The following is a 25,259-nucleotide window of genomic DNA, read 5'->3' as shown; positions in this document are numbered from 1 at the left end:
TGTGTGTGTGTGTGTGTGTGTGTGTGAGAGAGAGAGAGAGAGAGAGAGACAGAGAGAGACAGAGAGAGACAGAGACATAGAGAGACAGAGAGAGGGAAAGAGAGAGAGAGACAGAGAGAGACAGAGAGAGAGAGAACTTGCTAGTTAAACAACAGACTGTCAGTTCCAACTCTGCTTTTTCTAAAAGACATAATGTATAAGACCATAGAAGCCTTCCCTATGTACTACTCATGAGGTGCTGTCAATAGGGCAGTCTCTCTGAAGGACACTCCATTGTGTAACGTGTAGCATGGAGAACTGTACTGTGAATATGACCATGCACAGCAGCCACGAAGGGAAAGACTGGAAATGAATTCTTCAGGCAAGAATGGTAATGCTGTGTAAATATCTAGCAGAGGAAACTTTAAACTATGCAGATAACTCATCAAGTCTATCTATCTATCATCTATCTATCTATCTATCTATCTATCTATCTATCTATCTATCTATCTATCCATCCATCTAACATTTATCATATATCTATAGAATCTTCTATAGTTATGCACTGAGTCTTTCGAATTAATTGTTTAGTCTTAAATTCTATTTTTCCAGAGCCCTATGCAAAAAACTACAGAGCTCAACCCTATACAAAGTATTACAGGCAGCTAAGGAATACTGTGAGCAGGGGAAATAGCTTTCCCTGGAGAAGAGCTCATGAATTGGTTATCCAATACCAAATGGTCAGCCCCCAAAACAAAATATGCAAGTAACATTATGTGGTGTCTCTCCTCCAGCAGTGTCTGGGTGCTGCTGATATGCCATCTGGGAGGGAGAGGTGAGGAGAGAGAAGGCTTTCTTCTAGAGTCTTAGTGTTTTGGCTCCTTTAGGCAAAGGCCTTTCTGGATGATCTCTAATGAAGTAGCTTTCTGGATGTTCTTAGCTTCTTTGTATTTATTTATTGGGGATGGGCTTGAACCCCACCCTTTATTTGGGGTGTTATTTTGGGGAAGGGCATGGAACTATCCAGGAAGGAAAGGTCATTGGCTGAAGGCCAATGAGATGCCTCGTTGACGCGAAGAGGTATTCCAGGTACTGGGTACACGACTGACTGTTTGTGATCACCTAGTTGGAGGTCATGGTTATGTGCCCCAAAGCAGGTGTGGAAACAGGGAGAGTTAGTTCTATTCATGCTGGTCTCAAATCTCTGACATTTCCAGGGTCTGAGTATGCTCTACCTCACCAGGAGGTATGGGAGAGGGGAAAAGGGGGATAGCATTTAAAATGTAAATACATAAAATATACAAGAGAAAAAAAAAGAACTTATGGTGAGACTTAGGCTCTATCTACTGATTTTAAGCCCTTAAAAATGATTTTGATAGATTTATAGGCTCAGTTTTACTTTTATATTTAGATGCAAAGTACTTTATTTGTATTTTTGTTGAAGTCTGAAATGTTAACCAGCACTTGTTCGTCACGTAGATCCACCTTACTTTCAGTTTCTCACCATAATCAGTTGCTAACTGTATGAATTCATGCCATTGCTCAGTGAGCAGCTCTGGGAGATCCATGTGTTCATAATCTTGACTTTGTAAGTTACTAGCTGCGTGAACCTGGATCAATTGCTTGACTCTTCAGAATCACAGCTCAAAGTCTCTATAATTGAAATGATATGATAGAACGCACTGTGGAAGGCTGTTAGAAGTGTGCAAACGAATGCAATTGAAGTATATAGATGTGATACATAGGGATCATCGTATTTTTAACTATTGTTGACTTGAACTCTACTCATTTGATAAATTCTTTTAAAACTATATTCAAAATAGACAGAAAGATTCTGCAAGATCATGGGAGCAGGAAGCCTTAGGCCTCTGACAGCACACAGAGCAGGAAGGAGGACTGGAGGGAACAGAAGTTTGTTGGGTGATACACAGGGTAGGAGCAATATTACAGGACATTAGCTATGAAGACTATAGACTCACCATACTTTGTAGATCTTACTATAAAATGGGAACAGTTTTATAGACTGTTCTAGTTTCCAGTATTTTATGTATGTAATAAAAATAAGTATCCGATAGAAATCAAAAGTAATATTATATTTTAATTAAATGCTCCCTTTCTGTTTTTAATTCAAAATTACCAGAAAACTTCACAAAATAATTAAATATACCTTGTAAATTTTAAGTTTTATTATTATCATGTGTATGTAAATTTTTATGCCTTTAAAATTGTCATGTTCATAATCTTAATTTAGGAAATTATATTGAATTTATATTTCAAGTATATTATAAATCTAAGGATTACATATTTTAAATATGCAGCAAATCTCTTTGCCATTTATTTTGAATGTTTCTGATATATAGAAATTTAATGCTGTATATATTTAGTACCTCATGCATTCATAAAGCAAATCTTTCCTTTTGTGGCCTTACTCCTTTGTCATATTAAGGCTATCGTCCTTCATTTCTTATACCCTCAAAATGTGGACAATTTGAAAGATAAAATATTTGAAAATCAGTACTTATGTCAGGGAAGGTATGAGTGAGCTATTCAGACTGAGCTCAAGTTCCCTGGATCAAAATGTATTTCTATATATGGAAATATATAAGTGTGTGATATATGAATCTGCTTATTGTCAATATGGACCCAAAATCTTCCAAGCTGTGCAGCTGTGTGTATACTCAGTGATTGACCTGTTTCATGGCTGTGGCTGAACCAAGCTACAGTGTGATTTTCTCATATGTAAACAATGAGACATTCATATCACAAACAGAAAGATACTGTCTAAGGACACTTCACTTGTTCTCCTTTAAGTGGAAGTCTCACTTCTGCCTGGATCAAATGGTGATGATCAGGGTGTGTGCAGTGGAAACAAATAGATGCATAAATTTATTTTCTATGCAGAACTGGCAGCTGAGAAGCTCCCATGCTTTCTGAGAAAAGAGAGGAACCAGGTAATGTTCATGCATTTTTCTTAACTGAGAGAAATTAGAGATTTTTAAAAACTAGATTGAATTTGGAAGCTAGCTGTACTGGTTCATTTCATTTGTCAAATTGACTGTACCTTGAAATGTCCGGATATCTGGTCAACCATTATGTCATGGTTCCTTCAAGAACGGTTTGAATGGCATTGCTATTTCAATTGCTAGACTGAATAAAGCAAATTGCCCTCCTCCACATGAGTAGACCTCATTCAATCAGCTGAAAGTCTGAATAGAACAAGAAGTTGACATTTCCTCAAGTCAGATGGAGATCCTCCTGTTTGAATCCTTCTAAATGGTACATCAGTTCCTCCCACTATTTTCAGTGGAAACCAGACAGTAGTTTTCAAGAAAACCAGACACTAGCTTTTCTTGAGCCTGGGTCTCATAGGCCCCTGAGCTGGATCCATAGCTCACCTTCTAGAAATTGCCAGTATCCCAAATATAAAGCTAAGTTCTTTTGATAAATGCTTTCTCCATCTTTATCATTTCTATCTCTATCCTGTGGGCTTGAGTCTTTAGAACACTTTAATACAGAATTACAAATGTAAATTTAGGTGGAACCAGATGACAATATTAATATCCATGACATATGATTATTGGGACTCAGAGTAATAGATAATAAATCATTGTATAAATTACTAAAATGGCTTTAAATAGTTACCAGTTATAACTAAACTATTTGACGTAATCCATGAATAGCAATCAATGACTTTTAGCAGAAGTATCTCACTTAAATTAATTTTTAATATTATGTTTGCTATCCCCAAACATAATACAAACATGCAAATACTCATTGTACACATACTTACTACGTACAGACAGAGAGACAGACACACACACTAAAACTGCTTTACTGTTAAACAATTTTATTGTGCAGATTTGAAATCTTTATAGGACATGCAGCATAAAAAAGTGTAAAATATCAGTAAGCATATAAAATTTCAGTAACCTTTTGGATCAGCAATTGACTTGCATAAGACTGAGTATCTAGGAAGAACAGACATGTCTTGGAACACAGTTTAAAGACTGAAACGTAGAACCACTTCCCAAGTGATTTTCCTTATATAAAGATAAAGGATATCTCTACATTTAAACAGGTATACAGTCTAGTACATTTTCAGTTATGTACACAGTTTAAAAAGTCAAACTGTGGCCATGCCAGTGTCTGTTTCAAATGGGAACAATCAAAATAGGTAGCGGGTTGGTAAAGTGTCAGCAAAACTGAAGGAGTACACAAGTCAAGCAGAGTTCCAATAAATGTATGAAAGTGAAAACAAAGGCCTATCTGCAGTCTTAAAAATATCCCCAAGGGCAGAGCTGTCATGTGAGCAGGGGGAATAAAAGCCTTTTGGGTGTCCCAGGCAGGCAGGATTCTGGAGACTCAGGTACACAGGTGAAATTCCACAGTTTGGGTTCAGAAAGACTTGAACTTATTCCAGCAAGAACATTACCTCAAGCTTTTGTTACCACCCCTCCCCCATCTTCTCTCTGAATAAAATGGTGCTTGAGTTAGGCCAAAGGCTCCTGGCAGGGGGAGAGGTCAGGCTTCGCAGCGTTACAGACTATTACTTGTGCTATGCCTAGAAGGGGGTTGCGTTTGCAACAGGTTTGGCAATCTTGCTTTGGCAGACTCGTTTTTTGACACCCCTCCCTGAAGGCTCACTCATCAGCTGAAAAGGGAGCACAGGGTTGAGTCCCTAAACCATCCTGGTTGGTCATTAAGCCATCTTGGTTGGTCACTAAACCATCCTGGTGAGGGGTTAGCGTAAGAGTCGGGAATGTGTGATTATTCTTGAAAATAAGTGAAACTGAATAGACCCGAGGGCCTCATTCAGTGCTGAGTGGCCAGTAAAGTTGGCTCCTATTTCTTCCAGGGAGGTCTCAGCCCCGTTTGTCTGCTTTGAATCATTTCACTGGGTTAATGTTGACTGGGCTTAGTATAGAGAAAGACGCTACAAAACCAAGCGCAGAGATCAACTTCAACAGGTTCTGTGTCTCAGAGTCAGAAACAAGTACAGAGAAATAGCAAGTAGATTTTGTATGCTTTGTTTTCCGGAGAGCTTCTGGCAAAATGCAAGTAGATGACTTAGACCCTGTTTGAAAAGAAATCATGAGAAATCAGAAGGCACTTAGGTCGTATTCTAGGTATAACAAGTATTCGGTCACACAGAATAACAAGTTAAAATGTCAGGATGAATACATGAGCATGAAGATTAGAGTCTCCAAACTGATGTTGATCACTAGATCCCACTGGATTGTTAAGAGTGAGGACAGCAACCAACTCCTTAGGCAGCTGGGATATATTTGTTTATAATCTGCCTTCATGCCCCCTACACACACAGCCATATCCTGAAACTCTTCCCTTTCTATAACCTCATCGCCTAGAGCAGGCAGTCGAGGGTGTTGGCACTCATCCTCCGCCTCCCAGTCTTCCTATTTTTTCTCAAAGTATCTTTCAACAACATATTCATATTTTAGCCAATGAAACAATGATCCACAAAGGAACGGGAGAGCAGGAATGGGTTTAAACATTCCAGACTGTCAAAAATAGATGCAGTAGCTCAGGAGAGACAAGCAGTATACATGAAAATGGAGGGAATGAATTCTTTGTTCTTGACCAAGACAAACCATTCAGAAATCACGGCTGTGATAGCAACTTGGAATTGGCACCAAGGGAATAGTAAGGGGGAGAAAAGCCTTCCATCCCTGAAATGTCACTTATATCTCTTTCTGCGTGCTGATGCGGATATTGCTGAATATCTTGCCAATCGCTTCAAAGAGTGGATCACAGAAGGTGTGGACGTAGATGGAATAGACACGGCTGATGCACTGAATCTCAATCAGGAAGCTCTTGATGCACGGTACAACTGCCCAGATGTGCAGGAAAGAGAGGATGGCAAAGTAGATGCCCCAGATGAGCGCCATAGGGATGCCGAAGATGGTAGACAGCAAGCGGTAAAACCAATATTTTGTCACAGTGAAGGTGGTGAAGCTGGCCTTCCAGATGCCGTCGAAACTGTGTGTCCCTTCTGGTTCCGCAATCACATCTTCAAAGTCAATCTGAAAGAAAGAAGGGGCAAACCGTGAGTGCGAATAGAAGAAAAGGGGAAAATACCACATGGCATGGTTATTTGTGTGCCAGCCCTGTGCAAGGCGATCCACAGCCGTCAACTGCTTCTGCCTCCTTGGGCCTCACTGGGGACATGAACACATGGGTTCTCAGATCTGATCATTCTAGGGTGGAGCTGAGAAGCATTTTAACATACATGTCAGATACTTCTTGACTATGTCTTCAGTTGAGGATTACAGCTTTCAGGACAAATGGATGTGAGGTAAAGCGAAACTCAGAAACATGAGTAAGGACACCCAACACTCAGGAAGAGGTAAAGAGTGTGACCTAAGTTTTTACTGCCCTCAAAGACAATCATAATCCAGTATTAAGTACTAGACACATTTCGAATCAGACAAATCCATTAATGACTTTTGTAACAGGATTAACAGAATCCTTTCAGGGAGTTAGGACACTATGGGCTGAGGCACGGAGATGACTGTAGGTGGTAAAGCAGAGCTTTGGAAATGTATGTGATGGAGAAAGGAAGGTACGTGGCAATGCTGGCAGCCAAGCCTCAGGAGCAAGCAAGAATGAGACTCAGGAGTGTCCCAGGCAGAGGTGACCAGAGTGAACACATCAGAGAGACAGGTTGAGGCTAGAATGGGCATTGTTTTCCATATAATGAAGGTCTATGAAGATGTTAGAGTAGGAAAGAGCAACTACAGTTACAGAGTTTCTTCAGATCAATGTGACAATGCATGTGATTATGTAAGAGTGTGTGTTTGTGTGTCTGAGTTATGTGCATGCCTGAGCTGTTTGTGTGTGTGTGTCTAAGGTGTGTATGAATGTGTGTATGTGTGTGTTTGAGAGGTGTGTGTGTGTGTGTGTGTGTGTGTCTGAGTTATATGCGTGCCTGAGTTGCTTGGGTGTGTGTGTCTGAGGTATGTGTGAATGTGTACATGTGTGTGCTTGAGAGGTGTGTGTGTGTGTGTGTGTGTCTGAGTTATATGCGTGCCTGAGTTGTTTGTGTGTGTGAATGTTTATGTGTGTATGTGTGTGTTTGAGAGGTGTGTGTGTGTGTGTGTGTGTGTGAATGTGTGTATGTGTGTGTTTGAGAGGTGTGTGTGTGTGTGTGCCTGAGTTATATGTGTGCTGAGTTGTTTGTGTGTGTCTGAGGTGTGTGTGAATGATGTTTGAGAGGGGGATGTGTGTGTGTGTGTGTGTGTGTGTGTGTGTGTGTGTGTGTGTTGGACTAAAGGGAAAGGAAACCAACAAGGAGACTGTGGCACAGCCCAAGTGAAGATGGCACAGTCAAGATGAGAAAGTGGTTATTGAAAAAAAGGAAGAAAGAAAGAAGGAAGGAAGTGAGAAAGGAGAAAAATGGTGGAAAGGAAATAAGAGATCAAAGAGAAACTAGTTCCTGGACATTATGACAAAAACTCTTAGGACTTGGTTATTTCCAAGAGAGGAACAAAGGATGACCTCTGAACTCCAGATCAAACTGTTATGGAGAACACACATGACATTAGAGCAAGGAGAACATTAGAGAGAAAAAAATTTAACAGGACAGAACCTCACTTTAGAATTAGATAAATTGAGAATATAGATTCTGGTAACGATCACGACAAATACCAATGCTCCAAGAATCATATATGCTTCAGAAGTCCCTTTTAGGAAGCCACTGGGATAACAATCAGCCAAACTTGCAGTCACATAGCACTTACAAGTGCTTCTTTGCATTGGTGACCTGGAACAGTAGGTTCCTGTCACTTTACAAAACAAAGACAAATGGCAACTTTCTAAAGACAGAAGCAGGCACAGCAATAGGGGATCCTAGTTAGATAAAGTCCTTTTCACCTTCCCACTTGCAGTTACTTCTTAGGCTTTAGATAAACTAAATGAAGCACAAGAATAAAGGCAACTCTCATGAGGAAGGCAGAGAAAGAAACTGCTATGTGAGGGGCTCTAGCATAGTTTGAAATCCACAGAAACTGATGTTGACCAGCTGCAGCCCGGCAGAGCCCAGAGTCTAGGCTAGAGCTTAGGTTCCTTCAGTCTGCGACTCAGTGCCAAAGAGCCACCTTTGATTTAGCACACCAAAATATCTTTGGAGAAAGTACATGACGCTTACCAGTCTTAAAGTTTGTTTTCTAGAACATTCTGTTTCTTTCTCTATTGCCCAATGTCCTAATAGTATAATATGCAAAATGGTTTCATTGCAATTTTGTAAATGAAGTTAAATGGATTTATTTTTATTGTATTTTTCCTCAGTTCATTTAGAACTAGATTGAGGTAAATATTTACGTGTGTGTGTGTGTGTGTGTGTGTGTGTGTGTGTGTGTGTGTGTTTAACAGATTGTAGAATTCAGATAGCTCAGGTGCAAGCACAAAGGCATGAGTTTGGTCTTCAGAACACACTAAAAAACTAAGAGTAAACAAGCAAGCAAGCAAGCAAACGAACAAACCAAAGCCCACACCAGACATAGGGCTCAGCAAGCCAGCCACACTAGTCTAATTGGGGAGTTTAAGACAGTGAGAGAGTTTGTCCTTAATAAAAATAGATGAGTGGGTTTGGAGAAACAACCTCTGATATGTCCTCTAACACACAGATACACAGACACACAGACACACAGACACACGCACTCACATAGTGAAAAGTGGTGGGGTATAAGGGAAATTGGACCAATACTTGAACGACGTTTCTGTCCAACTTATTTATCATTGTCTATTTGCAAGGTTATAATAATAAATTCTTCCCAAAGCAATGAAAACGAGAAATTAAAAGTTTTCTTTCAATTCCTTTAAAATATATCTTTTTTTTAATTTCTTAAAAATGTCATTATTTCAAGAGCAAAACTGAAAAAGTCAAAAATGCAAAATTATCAGTAAAATTGAAATCTGGGTTCAAAAGATACACAATGCATAGTGATTTACAAATATCCTGGGAGCACACAACTGGTTGAGTGAACAAAGTGTACAAAGTGAACAAAACATGCAAAGTGTACAAAGAGTACAATGGCCCATTGCGTTCAGTACAGGGAAGATCTATTACTGATTATCCCAGAAATGACAACCAATTGTCCATGTGAACAAGAGATTGGTTTGAAGCTCAAATCTGGTCAGAGTTTGCAGGTATATAGGAATGAAAGAACCACAATCATATTTTTTTTCTTCAAATGTGGACCATTTTTTTTTCTGAACAAGAGACAGTCAAGACGAATTTAAGTACCTTTGTGGTTGTATGTACAACAATGTTTCCACATTTGATTTTAGTGGGGGAAATATAGTTTTATACTGTTAGTGAAAACTGTGATTGTATTAGAACATATGAAATGTATATCACTACATTATTATCATGATTAGATGTATGTGTAGGACACAATGCTAACTAAGCAGCTATAAGATGTTCACTGAAGATCCATCTGCTGTCTGTCCCACACAGTGACACTGCTGTCCCAGAGGAATCTTAAGCACTTAGGTAATTGAAAATGCCTCATCACAGCCAGAATATGTCAAATACAGAGGCGAATGCCAGCAGCAAACCACTGACCTGAGAACGGGACCCCTGTTGAAGGAATCAGAGAAAGAACTGGAAGAGCTTGAAGGGGCTCGAGACCCCTTATGAACAACAATGCCAACCAACCAGAGCTTCCAGGGACTAAGCCACTAACTAAAGACTATACATGGACTGACCCTGGACTCTGACCTTATAGGTAGCATTGAATATCCTAGGAAGAGCACCAGTGGAAGGGGAAGCCCTGGGTGAACCCCCAGTGAACGTGATTGTTGGGGGGAGGGCGGCAATGGGGGGAGGATGGGGAGGGGAACACCCATATAGGCAGGGAGAGGGAGGGGTTAGGGAGATGTTGGCCTGGAAACCAGGAAGGGGAATAACAATTGTAATGGAAATAAGAAATACCCAATTTAATAAAGATGGAGAAAAAGAAAGATTTGTTCCAATGTTTGAAAGGATGAGTAAAGCAAAGGTCTGGGAGTAATGGGTGGTGGATGAGGAGGGGAACAACCATATAGAAGGGGAGGGGGAGGGGTTGGGGGATAATGGCATAGAAACCTGGAAAAGGAATAACATTTAAAATGTAAATAAGAGAGACCTCACCGCCTGGTCAGGTGGGCACTCCCGAGGCTGCAGAGTGGAGGAGACCACCAACACTGCCCACCCCTGCCCACATCCCTGGCCCAAGAGGAAACTGTATAAGGCCTCTGGGTTCCCATAGGGGAGGGCCCAGGAGCGGCAGGACCCCTGCGCCTGAGACACCGCCGGAACCTGAAGGAAACAGACAGGATAAACAGTTCTCTGCACCCAAATCCCGTGGGAGGGAGAGCTGAACCTTCAGAGAGTCGGACACGCCTGGGAAGCCAGAGGAGACTGCACTCTGCACACACATCTCGGAGGCCAGAGGAAAACACCAGGCGCCATCTGGAACCCTGGTGCGCGGAGGCTCCCGGAAAGGGCGGCGCATATCTTCCTGGTTGCTGCCACCGCAGAGAGCTCGTGGGCAGCGCCCCGCGAGCAAACTTGAGCCTCGGGACCACGGGTAGGACCAACTTTTCTGCTGCAAGTGACCTGCCTGGTGAACTCAAGACATAGGCCCACAGGAACAGCTGAAGACCTGTAGAGAGGAAAAACTACACGCCCGAAAGCAGAACACTCTATCCCCATAACTGGCTGAAAGAAAACAGGAAAACAGGTCTACAGCACTCCTGACACACAGGCTTATAGGACAGTCTAGCCACTGTCAGAAAGAGCAGAACAAAGTAACACTAGAGATAATCTGATGGCGAGAGGCAAGCGCAGGAACCCAAGCAACAGAAACCAAGACTACATGGCATCATCGGAGCCCAATTCTCCCATCAAAACAAACATGGAATATCCAAACACACCAGAAAAGCAAGATCTAGTTTCAAAATCATATTTGATCATGATGCTGGAGGACTTCAAGAAAGACGTGAAGAACTCCCTTAGAGAACAAGTAGAAGCCTACAGAGAGGAATCGCAAAAATCCCTGAAAGAATTCCAGGAAATCATAAATAAACACGTAGAAGCCCATAGAGAGGAGTCACAAAAATCCCTGAAAGAATTCCAGGAAAACATAAATAAACAAGTAGAAACCCATAGAGAGGAGACACAAAAATCCCTGAAAGAATTCCAGGAAAACACAATCAAACAGTTGAAGGAATTAAAAATGGAAATAGAAGCAATCAAGAAAGAACACATGGAAACAACCCTGGATATAGAAAATCAAAAGAAGAGACAAGGAGCTGTAGATAGAAGCTTCACCAACAGAATACAAGAGATGGAAGAGAGAATCTCAGGAGCAGAAGATTCCATAGAAATCATTGACTCAACTGTCAAAGATAATGTAAAGCAGAAAAAGCTACTGGTCCAAAACATACAGGAAATCCAGGACTCAATGAGAAGATCAAACCTAAGGATAATAGGTATAGAAGAGAGTGAAGACTCCCAGCTCAAAGGACCAGTAACTATCTTCAACAAAATCATAGAAGAAAACTTCCCTAACCTAAAAAAAGAGATATCCATAGGCATACAAGAAGCCTACAGAACTCCAAATAGATTGGACCAGAAAAGAAACACCTTCCGTCACATAATAGTCAAAACACCAAACGCACAAAATACAGAAAGAATATTAAAAGCAGTAAGGGAAAAAGGTCAAGTAACATATAAAGGCAGACCTATCAGAATCACACCAGACTTTTCGCCAGAAACTACGAAGGCCAGAAGATCCTGGACAGATGTCATACAGACCCTAAGAGAACACAAATGCCAGCCCAGGTTACTGTATCCTGCAAAACTCTCAATTAACATAGATGGAGAAACCAAGATATTCCATGACAAAACCAAATTTACACAATATCTTTCTACAAATCCAGCACTACAAAGGATAATAAATGGTAAAGCCCAACATAAGGAGGCAAGCTATACCCTAGAAGAAGCAAGAAACTAATCGTATTGGCAACAAAACAAAGAGAAGAAAAGCACACAAACATAACCTCACATCCAAATATGAATATAACAGGAAGCAATAATCACTATTCCTTAATATCTCTCAACATCAATGGCCTCAACTCCCCAATAAAAAGACATAGATTAACAAACTGGATACACAACGAGGACCCTGCATTCTGCTGCCTACAGGAAACACACCTCAGAGACAAAGACAGATACTACCTCAGAGTGAAAGGCTGGAAAACAGCTTTCCAAGCAAATGGTCAGAAGAAGCAAGCTGGAGTGGCCATTCTAATATCAAATAAAATCAATTTTCAATTAAAAGTCATCAAAAAAGATAAGGAAGAACACTTCATATTCATCAAAGGAAAAATCCACCAAGATGAACTCTCAATCCTAAATATCTATGCCCCAAATACAAGGGCACCTACATACGTAAAAGAAACCTTACTAAAGCTCAAAAGACACATTGCACCTCACACAATAATAGTGGGAGATTTCAACACCCCACTCTCATCAATGGACAGATCATGGAAACAGAAATTAAACAGAGACGTAGACAGACTAAGAGAAGTCATGAGCCAAATGGACTTAACGGATATTTATAGAACATTCTATCCTAAAGCAAAAGGATATACCTTCTTCTCAGCTCCTCATGGTACTTTCTCCAAAATTGACCATATAGTTGGTCAAAAAACAGGCTTCAACAGGTACAGAAAGATAGAAATAATCCCATGTGTGCTATCAGACCACCACGGCCTAAAACTGGTCTTCAATAACAATAAGGGAAGAATACCCACATATACGTGGAAATTGAACAATGCTCTACTCAATGATAACCTAGTCAAGGAAGAAATAAAGAAAGAAATTAAAAACTTTTTAGAATTTAATGAAAATGAAGGTACAACATACCCAAACTTATGGGACACAATGAAAGCTGTGCTAAGAGGAAAACTCATAGCGCTGTGTGCCTGCAGAAAGAAACAGGAAAGAGCATATGTCAGCAGCTTGACAGCACACCTAAAAGCTCTAGAGCAAAAAGAAGCAAATACACCCAGGAAGAGTAGAATGCAGGAAATAATCAAACTCAGAGCTGAAATCATCCAGGTAGAAACAAAAAGGACCATGGAAAGAATCAACAGAACCAAAAGTTGGTTCTTTGAGAAAATCAACAAGATAGATAAACCCTTAGCCAGACTAACGAGAGGACCCAGAGAGTGTGTCCAAAGTAACAAAATCAGAAACAAATGAAACTCAAGACGGATGATCAAAATGTGAATGCTTTACTCCTTCTCTAAAAGGGGAACAAGAATACCCTTGGCAGGGAAGAGAGAGGCAAAGATTAAAACAGAGACTGAAGGAACACCCATTCAGAGCCTGCCCCACATGTGGCCCATACATATACAGCCACCCAATTAGACAAGATGGATGAAGCAAAGAAGTGCAGACTGACAGGAGCCGGATGTAGATCGCTCCTGAGAGACACAGCCAGAATACAGCAAATACAGAGGCAAATGCCAGCAGCAAACCACTGAACTGAGAATAGGACCCTCGTTGAAGGAATCAGAGAAAGAACTGGAAGAGCTTGAAGGGGCTCGAGACCCCATATGTACAACAATGCCAACCAACCAGAGCTTCCAGGGACTAAGCCACTACCTAAAGACTATACATGGACTGACCCTGGACTCTGACCTCATAGGTAGCAATGAATATCCTAGTAAGAGCACCAGTGGAAGGGGAAGCCCTGGGTCCTGCTAAGACTGAACTCCCAGTGAACTAGACTGTTGGGGGGAGGGCGGCAATGGGGGGAGGGTTGGGAGGGGAACACCCATAAGGAAGGGGAGGGGGGAGGGGGATGTTTGCCCGGAAGCCAAAGAATTATTATTAAGTATTAAATAAATTTAAAAAAAAAAACAAAATAGACCTGAAAGCCAGAAATAGTGAAGTTGCAATTTGATAAATAACATTTTAGCAGATTTTAAATTGGGACTATGAACTCTTTTCAAGTATTCTATGTATGTTTATTTAATAATTAATGATTTACTATTTAAAAAAAGAAATTAAAATGTAAATAAGAAATACCCAATTTAATAAAAATAGAAGAAAAGAAAAGAAAAGAAAATGTCTTCTGATCTCAGAGTTATATCATGGTTAATTTATACCTGGCATTGCCACAGTAGTACATTGGTGAGTGGTTTGTTGAGAATATACATGTGATTCAGTTCTGACCAATAAGATTTAAGTTAGTCTGCTGGGCAGAAATGTCAAGAGAGCTTTTCTTTTAAGGAGTATTTGTTTACTTTTTTATTTGCTTGTTTATTTGTGTGTGTATGCGCGCCTGCGAGCGTGCACATGTGAACTTGTTTGTGCATGCTAGCATGTGTACAGATGTTGGCAGAGTCCAGGATAGGACATCATATTCCCCGAAGCTGAACTTCCGGGCAGTTTCAAGCCACCATATGTGGGTGGCAGAGTCTAGCTCTAGTACTCTGTGAGAACAGTGACCATTCTCAAGTTGTCAGCCATCATTCCAGGCCCTAGGAAATCTTCATATGCCTTAAGATACCAGTGCTTATGAGGAGATCCCTTTCATCCTGCTTAGGATACTATGTGCTGACTCCATAAAGTGATGTCATCTCATCACCATGAGGTGACATGAATGAGTGAAGGGACACAGGGATAGAAAAGATGCTCCTTTTGCCATTGACCAGACATGGAAACAATGCCAGAGATACCCACCACTTAGCTTCTCCCATGTGGTGTGTTCACACATCAGTGTAAACCACCGCTCTAGGTTTCATTCCCAGAACACACCTCTCTGTTGCTAGGCATAGTACGTGCACATTTAGAAACATGTCTGGCCTCTACCTTTCCTTTCCACACTGCCACAAATTCCTACAGATTTTAGCCAAGCTTTATTCAGGAGATGTTTACTTTACATTAATATCAGAACGACAAGTTAGCTATGAATGAAGCAGCCCAATCAGTTTTTCATTTATAAAAATGAAGTTAAAATACAATAGTGTTTAAAGTGGATGTCACGGGTTTCTTTCCAGATTGTCCTTCAAATGTGCTGGGGAGTCTCTGAAGAATTTAGAAAGCACCATAATGTTTTCTCTTGTGTGCTATTCTTGCTCTCTGGCTTGCTCTGTTGGAAGTTAACTGCCGTGATTGGGTCCCCTTCTCAGGGGATGGCATGGGCAAGATCTAGAGGAGGCCCCAGCTAGCAACTCTTGAGACACTGGAAACCTCAGTCCAGCAGCTTGAGAGGAAAGGATGAGTCACTAACCATGTTGATAAGTCGGATGTGACACCTCCCCCAGTTTGGCTTTGTGGGGATTTAGTACTGACAGCTGGATTGCGCCTGGTGAGAGACCCTGAGCTAAGTCACACCACACAGAAAATGTAAAATGATGGATAATTGTTGCTATACATTTCTAAATTTGAAGATAACTGGATATGAAGAGATAGACAATGAATCCAATTCTAATGCAAGCCCCTTTCATGTTGTTTTTTACTTTATGTCTTTTATATTAGACAACTCAACTTTCGTACCTATATAGAAACATGTAGAGTGGATAGATACACAATTTCTTAAATTTTTGGGCTGAGGCTAAAGTATATAAGTGTATGAGAAGGAAATACATTATCTTAAACTTTCTACAATCCACATAATCTCAAAGAAATAATTAGACCGTGTTCAGTGTTTGTGTAACACTATCCACCCAGATGCCTCAAATGGCTTGAGCTTGTAACTAAATCTGATCGCGGATCTTAATTGTTACCTTAATAGGATTTACAATTAACCTAAGGTTTATAATCCAACACACACCTTAGGCAGAGAGGATTAACTGGCTCAAGCTGGGTGGTTCCATCCAATGGTGATTGAGACATAAACAGATCTGAAGGAAAAGCAACATTGCCTGCTAGCATTTTCTCCTTCCTGAGTATATCCAACTCCAGTTTCTTAGACCTTCCAATGTGGACAGGATACTAGCAGCCCTCCAGAAATCTTCCTGCTCCTTTAGCACCTGTTTGACTACTGAGGCATCCAGTTTTCTGCATTGAGAAGCAACTGGTTTCTCAGCCTTTCCAGTGTGCAGATTCTTGTTTTAAGATACGCAGCTCCTGTAGTGTAAGTCAGTCTAGTAAATCTCTTATATACATTGCATTGGTTCTGTTTTTCTGGAGAATCCTGCCTAAAGGTCAGAAATGCAGAAAAGCACCCAGACAACCAAATCTAGACCTTTAAATCTAATACTCCAAATGCACTACTTGTGCAAGAACTTGATTTTCAGAAGTTCTCAACATGAGTAACAAGGCAAGAGGATCTTCAAAGGGAAAAAAAATTTGTTAGAACTTATATTCTCAGGTAGCACTCTGATCAGACTTTCTGGAGTGGGGTCTGGGGTCTGCACTTTTCTTATTTCAGACAGAATCTCCCTATGTGCCTCAGGCTCATCTTGAATTTAAAATCCTCCTGCCTCAGTCTTCTGAGTGCTAAGACTAAAAGCCTGTCTGTCTGTTGTATGTCAGTATATACATGACTTCAGGAAGCTGCAGAGTTAGAAAGAGTGCGGTATGCTCCGGCATTAGAGTTAACTGAGCTATTTCTCCATCTCACCAAGGGCTTTCACTTTAAACAAGACTTTCTCTCTTCAGGGATGAATTTTATTGGAGCATGTCATGACTCCTTACAGTTAAAGATAGCCCTGTTGTATCTATGTTGTACTCTGGGCCTTGTGGCCCCGACTTCCTTCCTTCTTTCTGTGAGTTCCTTTTATGCTGGATGGCTCCTGGATGCTAATGAATAAATGAATGGAAACACTCTCAGAAAAGCTTTTCCTAATTTCAACCTACAGACATGGATTATTGTTCAAAATAAATGCCCATGCTCATTATTAAAGAAAAAAGTCAGCAGAAATCGTGGTGTAACTATCACTCTATATCCAATAAAAATCAATGCATGTTTATTTTAATTAAATACACATTTTAAAAATTCTAATGTGTGTACCAAATCTAGTCACACACAGAGAGCGTGTATTCTAACTCCAACTCCCTTCTCTGTTCCCACATAAATTTCCAACATGTTGAGAGGTCTTTGAAGCCAATGGAATAATACCATGTGGGTATGGTGGAGTATGAGAAAGAGCACAGTTAAATGCTACCAGCACACAGGAACTTTACTGTGATTCCCATGTGTTTTCTCAGAAGCAGATTTTACTGGGCAAAGCTGGCAGCGCCAGGCAAGAGGCTGAGGTGCTCTCACAGCCAGTGCTGAAGGCAGAGGGTCTGGATTACGTTATAAATGCCCACAATCATGTGAACTCCTCGGTGACCCACCCAGACTTTAGAGGAATGTAAAACTGACATAGGAACATTGCTTCATGTTCTTGGCGTGGAGGCCTGCTGCTTTTCAGTGGAAGATGTGAGAAACTTCATCTTTCAGAGGTCCCCAGGACTGTGTCTTGGGGAGCAGGGGAAAGAATGCATCCACCAGCAGAGCTTTAGCACAAGAGGATGAGAGTGAGCAAGTGAAGTATTTCGGAGAGTAGATTACAGGGCAGAATAAGGTCTGCAGTGAGAAGCCTGAACTTTAGCTTGGCTATCATCTCCCCTCCTCCTGTTCTGTCTTCAACAACCTCATTCTTTGCTGACCAGAACCTCAGTGATTGGGGGGGGAGGGTTTGAGTTGCCATTCCTTTCTGTTCTCCCTGTCTCCCTCTCCCCACCTCTCTCCCCGCAGCATTCTATTTCTCCCTTATTCCTGAGGTACAGTTTCTCAAACACTAATAAAAGACTTCAGAATTTTCAAGAGCTATTGTGAAAGTACAAACTTCTGGGTCTCGAATCAGAATTAGTAGTCTGTGAGTGGCGGGGGGTGATCTATAGTAGTCTGTACACGGGGGGGGTGAGAAAGACAGAACAAAGCTGTTAGTAGAGAGGATGGCAAATCCTCAGTGTGCAGATTGGAGTGAATGCAATAGGATATAGTGTACTGTTTTTGAAATGAGATACTTTGTTCAGGTCAACCGCACAAAGGCTGTATTTGCCTCCTTTCGTGGTATGGTCACATCACATAAACTGCTCATCTGCACCTGCCTTGGTTCCTTCCTTCAAACAAGCAGGTACCATGGTGTCAGCTCCACAGGGTTGGTCATAGTATTTGAGAGTTAACTTATGGAAGATGCCTAGGATGGGGCCAACTGTCCAAGGAGCACTGGTCTTCCTGTCTGAGGAGCACTGGTCCTCCTGTATGAAGGACAATGGTCCAGTTGTCATGGTCATGAAGGAGTAAGATATACTCTGAGGTCTTCATCACATTTCAACACTGTAGGCTGAATGTCCCTGGTCTGAGAACATGGGTGTTTATATTTTACCATGCATTGAACTGTGTCCTAATTATAAGATAAATTAAGCCCCTAATTTCAAGTAAACACAGGGAGAAAGCAAGTGATGATGGAGCCTAGGATGAGGTTAAGCAGTGGCTATCCAACGACTGCCAAGAATGTTCAGCAATTCATAAGAAACAAGGAAAAGACAAAGATAAACAGGAGGTTTCACAGGGAGCATGGCCTTGCTATCATCTTGATTTTGGACCCCTCACCTTCAGTCCAGGGGACAGTGGATATCTACTGCTTTAAAGTCATCCTGCTTGTAATGGTTTAATGGAGTGGGGGGACCTCCTAGAAAATGCATCAGGGTTTGGGTCTTCATATAGGTGTCCCACTCTTTCTTACAGTGATCCTCGAACCATACTGTGTAATTGAGGTTAGTTGGCTAGGAGTCTTCTCAAGTAACCCATACACCTCAGTTTCCTTATCACAAAGTGCCTAGTTGCAGATGTCTCTACAAAGCAGGCTGAGCACCTCTTGATTCCTTTTATTTTCCACAGACTTCTGGTGTCCATTTGATGCCACTTGTTGATGTCGAGTGTCATCAAACTGGTGACAGAGAACAGACAACAGTGTAAAAATAAACCAGGAAAGGGCTGGCGATAGGAGACTAGAGAGTGGGTGTTAGTGAACTTGGGCAGAGAAGAATGATTGTTTGGGGCACTTGTGTTGGCCATGCCAGAGGGGGAATAACTGTAGCATTCATGGCAAATGCTGTCCCTAAGAGAGAAGGCCTTCCTCATTAAATGGATGGAGATCTTATTTTGTGCAAACACCCAATTAGAAGGCTCATCTGGAGGACTGGCTTGCTCACTGGATTCTGTGTTTATACTTTGGTGTTTATTATTCTTTAAGCTTCTGGGTATGTCATGGGACAGATATGAATAATTACCATACTTAAAAAACGTCTTTTTATATTTTATTAACATACAACAAGCAGAAATGTCTTTGCCATTTTCAGGATACTCCCTTAGTCCCTAAATGTGTTTGAGTCACAGCCTTTTAAAGAGTATGAATTCCTTTTTCAGGTGCTACTGGGCCCTGCCTGACATCAGATGTTGCTTCCTACCACTCAGCTCAGTCACCGGAGCGTTATGAAGAGCATTAATTTTTACCTCACTGCAGGAATATTTCCCTCCAGTGCTTTTAGTCTGTTTATTAAACAAATAGAAAATGATTTAAATAAATCTCTGTAGGCCTGAACACTACTTGACAAACAGGGGAAAAGATACATACAAGTGTCCTTGCCAGGAGAATCACAGTTCATTGTACAGAACTAACACTTTACCTAAGAACCCATGACCTTTACAATGGGTTTTCCACATGGATATAATTGGCAGATTGGTATTTAGGTCTAGATGAGCCATTATTGTTGGAAGTGCAGCATAGTATGATTATCAGTGTCCTTAAAGTCTACTCTCTAGATGCCAGTAACATCCTCCAAATTGTGACAAGTAACACTGTCTCTAGACATTCCCAGATGTCCTCTTGGAAGGGAAGCAAAATTGCACCTGGTTGAGAATCCCGCCCTAGAAGGTCGTAATCTGATGTGATATGATCTATAGTCTGGAATGCTGTCTGTTTATCTCAGGGATGTTTGCTCTGCTGTGGCCTTCTGGAGCCATTTATTTATCCATTTAACGTTGGGGAAGCATTTACTTTTCGAGAATGGAATAAATGAGGAATGGAAGGCAGGTCAGGGTCAAAGGGCTGGCCCTGTGTCACTGAAGGGGGGCAGTGTAAATAGATGTGAGTTTTGGTCTTGCAGACTCACTGCAAGGGAGGGCGGTGTTCTGGGATGGACTCATTTACTTCTAGGTAAGAGAGGAAGGCATTCTTCCTCCTCATTCCAGATCACAAGCTTCTAGAATCTGGAGAAAAGAAGGATAAATGTCTACCAGGCCCAGGCCCATTCCTGCTACAGAGCCTGAGGGATGCTTGGCTTGTTTCTCTCATCACTCTCAGCCAACTACTTCTCTGTGTCTTATCCCGCCTCAAAGGTTTCATCCTAGCCTTACGCTGGTTTCTTACTTGAACCTTTCCCTCCACCTAGGTGATCACTCTTTACTGTGTGTGTGTGTGTGTGTGTGTGTGTGTGTGTGTGTCTGTTTGTCTGTGTGTGTTTGTGTTTGTGTGATTATGGTTTCTGCTAGCAGACTCTATATTTCTGAGATATGGTAGACCATAAATCAGTTGATTGGTGAAATCAGCTATCTTAACTTCTCTTCTATTGCTCTAATGGAACACCATGACCAAGGGAACCGATAAAACAAAGCAGCTGATTGGTGACTTGCTTATGATTTCTGCCGTTAGTCCATGACCATCATGGGGATGGGGAGAGCATGGTATCAGGCAGGCACAGCTCAGGAGCATCAGCTGAGCTTGCAACCTGATCTGAGGGTAGAACACACACACACACACACACACACATGCACGCACGGGCGCACGCAGGCACGCAGGAAGAGAGAGAGGGAGTAGGCCTAGCATGGGCTTTGAAAGCTCAAGCCCAGCCCCAATGACTCCCTCCCTCCAACAAGGACTTGCTGCTTAATTCCTCTTGAATTGTTCCACTAACATGGAAACAAATATTTAAATACATGAGCCTATGGGTGCCATGCTCATTCCAGCTGTTGAAACAGGCATCTGTACATTGTAGCTCCTCTTCCTTACAGCAGTCACTGTGCTGAAGGAATCCCCTTTAAGAGACAGTTCTGAGTGTGTTATTTATCTGGCTCTCGGTTTAGAAACTGATTTCACTGATAATAGTCATGTTTTTCAATCCAGGGATAATTTTGGTGAAAGTATGAACATAGTCTGAGTAATGGCAAGGAGGAGGGCTTATTTAGTTCTGTGTATTATGAAACTTTGGATTCAGACCTACAGGTCTTGGTGTAGCTTTGCTTGTGAGTCCCCTAGGACGGATCAGTTGGTCTAGAACTCCAGAGACTCCATGTTTACCTTCGGAGTCACACAGCTGGGGTGCTAAGTGATGGGATTAAAATATTGTGGGCCTTTAAATGCTAAACTTTATGTCAGTTGGAGAGAAACAAACTTTACAACTCCCTGACAGGAAAATATGACTCAAAGTAAGGCTGCCTTTTCTTTGCCTCTTAGTCATCCGATCCTATTGCTCACAGATGGGCCTTAAATGAACTCCAGAAATGGGGCCACAGGAACTAGGTGAATTTGACAACTGTTGGCTTCATAAAGTCCATGAATTTTCTATTCGACTAGGCCCATTAGACACTGCTCTAACTGAAGGTACAATTATACCCTCTCTGCTTCATGAATTTAGATGAGCTGGCTAGCTACAAATGAGGAAAAAGAAATCTTGAAGGTTTGGAGCCAACTTGGGAATGGAATGCTGGTTCATTTTGAAACCCAAGCAACCAATTCGGAGACGAGTGCAATAAAAGAGAAGCATGCAAACTATAGAGTGGCGATCAGAAAGTGAAATGACCTCGGATCTAGAGTGTCTTCAGAACCCAATGTGTATTGTGGAACACATGGGTTTAGCAGGCCACCCGTGAGCTCTGTCTTCAAGATGATTTAATTAAGCACCATGGATGCAGTATTAAGTGCAAGGAAGCAAGTTGGAAAAATTTAGGAAGTGCATAATAAAAATGCTATTGATTATTAGCTGGGAATGGTGGCACAAGCTTTTTATCCTAGCACTCAGGAAACAAACAAACAAACAAACAAGCAAACAAACATATACTATTTATCAATGAGAAGTCTTCCAACATTCTTTCTCTGTCAGCTGTACTTTTGGGCTTCTATTGTGTAAATGTTGGTCTACTTGAATTATAAATTGTTAAAAATAAAAGAGACTTAGGAATTTTCTAGTTCTAAGTTTTGATTATTATAGACACAGGAAGTAGATAGGACTTAGCCAAGGCCCAAAGGAACATTAGAGATGTGTGTCCAAAAGAGGACTGCAATTAAAATTTACCTTGGGAATAAGTTTTCCCATGTGCTCTGAGGAATGTCTGTCAATGACTTGGAGTCTCTTCTCTGTAAGACAGTGGAGAACTTAGAGGTACCTGCCTGGTTTGGAGTCTCTGAAGCTCCCCATGACTACTGACACTGCAGGAATTTCACAACACTTTTAGGAGAAAAAAAGAATGTGAGTTGTAAACTCCAATGCAGTTAAGTAAACGGGCTGGACATAGCATTTTGGTGCTCTGAACAACAGGCTGTGATCTTGTGGAAGAATAGACAAGTGTAATCCAAAAGAATGGAGGTAGCCCATAGCTGGATTTTTTAAGTGACAGAAACTCCACTCTGCAGGCAAAGTAAATCTCATACAGCTGCTACAGCAGAAAACATTGTATTTCAGTAAGATGGCTAAGACCCTCCTGCCCACCACCAGTAAGAAGCTAGTAAAGCAATATTTACCTTAATATCTTTATGCTTATGAAAATCTTTACTGTGGTGCATTTTTTATTAATAAGTTCTGAGAGTTTAAACCAGTCTGAACTTAATCCTGACTGTATCAGCTGCATCTAGGAGCTATAAAGTAAGAGTCCATGGAGCCTGGGCCCTACCACAGAATAAGTGCACCAGATTTTCTACATATCAACATGCAGCAGTGTTTTAAAATGCTCTCCAGATGATCCGAGATCAGGTGAAGAACCTCTCCGTGCAAGCCACACCCTTTCATGAAGTTACATCTCAAGGCTCCATCACAATGGGGTTTATACAAGCCACAAGCACTGTGAATATGTGCTGTGTAGGAGGGAGTGGAGGGCGGGTTTGCCATACAGATAATGTTTCATGCTGACCTTTTGGTCACTACAATGCATGCATTTTCCAGTGTTTCACTTTTGGGTGTTCTCCATCGCCAACTAAAGCAAAGCTACACCAATTCTTTACTCAAAGCAAATCAGGCATTCTGCTGAAATAGATAAAGTTGTTCATATATGCCTACGATAGCGTGTGTGTGTGTGTGTGTGTATGTGTGTGCTGTTATACACCATGCTGTAATTGTAGAGCAATGGAGAAAGATTTGAGAAGTTGAATGGATAAGTAAGGACACACACACACACACACACACACACACACACACACACACACACACAACTATCAGGAAGCCACTTCTTGTGACACATTCCTGCGATTAACCACTGCTATTACTTGGAAGCATTCTCTACTTCCTTATCTTTTCTTGAATGATGGCCATGTCTGGATACTATTTCTCTTGTAAGTCTCCTTGTAAGATAATAAGCAAAGTTAGCTGTCATTCCCAAAATGCCATTCCGTCCGAACAGCCTCTCTCCACTGGGGTTTTCTCTTTCCTCCTGAACACCTGCCTTTTGCTCTCCTCTAAGGTTTCCCCAGAAAACACCCTTTCAAGATCAAAATAGGAACCCATGCCCTAGCAGTGTGTAACATAGTAAGGAAAAGAGTCTTGGAGGTGGCGTTCTTTTTAAGATATCAAATCATGCTTGCTTTGAAACGTCATTTAATTATGGAGATGTTCAATGTTCTGGAACAACTGACAGAGTTAGTTTGTGTCTCCCATCGCTCAAGGGACTTTGTCTTCATCCATTAAGGGCATGTTTATACTAGTGTCCAAAAAGGTCTTGGTCCCAAGGGTGCTGGGAACAATATGGCAGAGAGTTCTAGTCTAATATGCTCAAAAGGTATATCAGCTTTGCACATCACATTTCCTTGAAAAAAATGACAAAAATGTTATTTTTATGTTTAATTATCTGCTTGTCATTATGTATTTTATTTCTAATCCTTTCACACAATTGTGCTTTGTACTTTTCAGTATTTTTACAGGCTACCTGTAATATATCAAAAACATCTTGGTTTTATTTTTATCACAGATGTCAAGAAGGTCATCCTAACTGGTGTTATCTGTGAGGTGGAAGTCCTTTGAACTTGTCCACTCCAGTCTCTGACAGAGCATCCTATGTGCCAAGATTGTGATTTTTGGCTTGCATGTTTGGTACAAAGTCACATATCTACCGTTCTCATTACACTTCGACACACTTTCTTGATGGCTCTTATTCTTCCTATATACTTTTAACTGATGTAGTGCAGATATTTTACACACATCCTGTTGCTGCTGATTCTTAGAGACATATTATACAGGGAGCAAGATTGGGTCAAATATCTGAGATAAAAGCCCATCTTTCAGTGCATGTGGCATAGACACCAGTAATGAAGCAGTAACAGCTGACCCCAGAGTTCTATGTTCTGCCTTTTCTGTGTGTGTGTGTGTGTGTGTGTGTGTGTGTGTGTGTGTGTGTGATAGTTAGTTAGTTAGTTTTTTTTTTAATTTACTATCTCAAAGTGATAAAGCGAATGTGAAGGAAGAAATGGGGAAGCCAAATGGCAGCGAATGGCATCCTGGGAATGTGCCTGGGATATGTTGGGGCTTAGCCTTGATCTGTGGAGCCCCAGGAGGTCAACACAAGAAGGCCTAAGGAAGATGTAGTTACATTTGTGTTCATCTAATACTGGAGTTAAAAGAATTTTTAAAATAACATTGAAAAATATTTGTTAGAATGCACGCAAGTATTGCAAATACTTGCAGATATGTGTGTGTATAAGCACGTATACAGGTAGAAGACATTTTTCTTCTCTTGATAGACTGATTTTTTTGGGGGACCTTTTTATTACTTTTTCAGATGTTTGTTTTCTTGCAAGGTTTCAAACTGTATTCAGTGTAGATAAAAGGCACAAAGGAAGCCAGGTGACAATGCCATTCAACTGTGTTTTCATGAAAACAAAACAAAACAACCAAAAATGTAATTAGCTAAGGAAGTTGAGTCATTGGCGTTGGTTCAATTTAGCCCCTTGTGGCTGACTCAGTGCTGGGCTCCGGGGTCTACCTGGAAGTTTTGGGCAACTAT

At 41.1% G+C, this 25,259-nt stretch overlaps 1 protein-coding gene across 4 annotated transcripts in view; it reads right to left on the bottom strand.

Annotated features, from left to right (window-relative positions):
• Positions 1–3,809: 3,809 nt before the first annotated feature.
• The window catches only part of Cav1 (caveolin 1), a 33,067-nt gene continuing 11,617 nt past the window's right edge, over positions 3,810–25,259 (bottom strand). For all 4 annotated transcript variants that reach the window (NM_031556.3, XM_087656133.1, XM_087656134.1 and 1 more), the window contains 1 exon segment: positions 3,810–6,020. In NM_031556.3, the coding sequence (NP_113744.2) occupies positions 5,679–6,020 (342 nt within the window). In that variant the 3' untranslated portion in view covers positions 3,810–5,678.

Source organism: Rattus norvegicus, chromosome 4 (genome assembly GCF_021556685.1).
Source record: "Rattus norvegicus strain SHRSP/BbbUtx chromosome 4, alternate assembly SHRSP_T2T, whole genome shotgun sequence".
In the NCBI taxonomy this organism is placed as follows: domain Eukaryota; kingdom Metazoa; phylum Chordata; class Mammalia; order Rodentia; family Muridae; genus Rattus; species Rattus norvegicus.
Note: the sequence above shows the minus strand (reverse complement) of the source record. Positions and strands in the feature narration are given on the sequence as shown.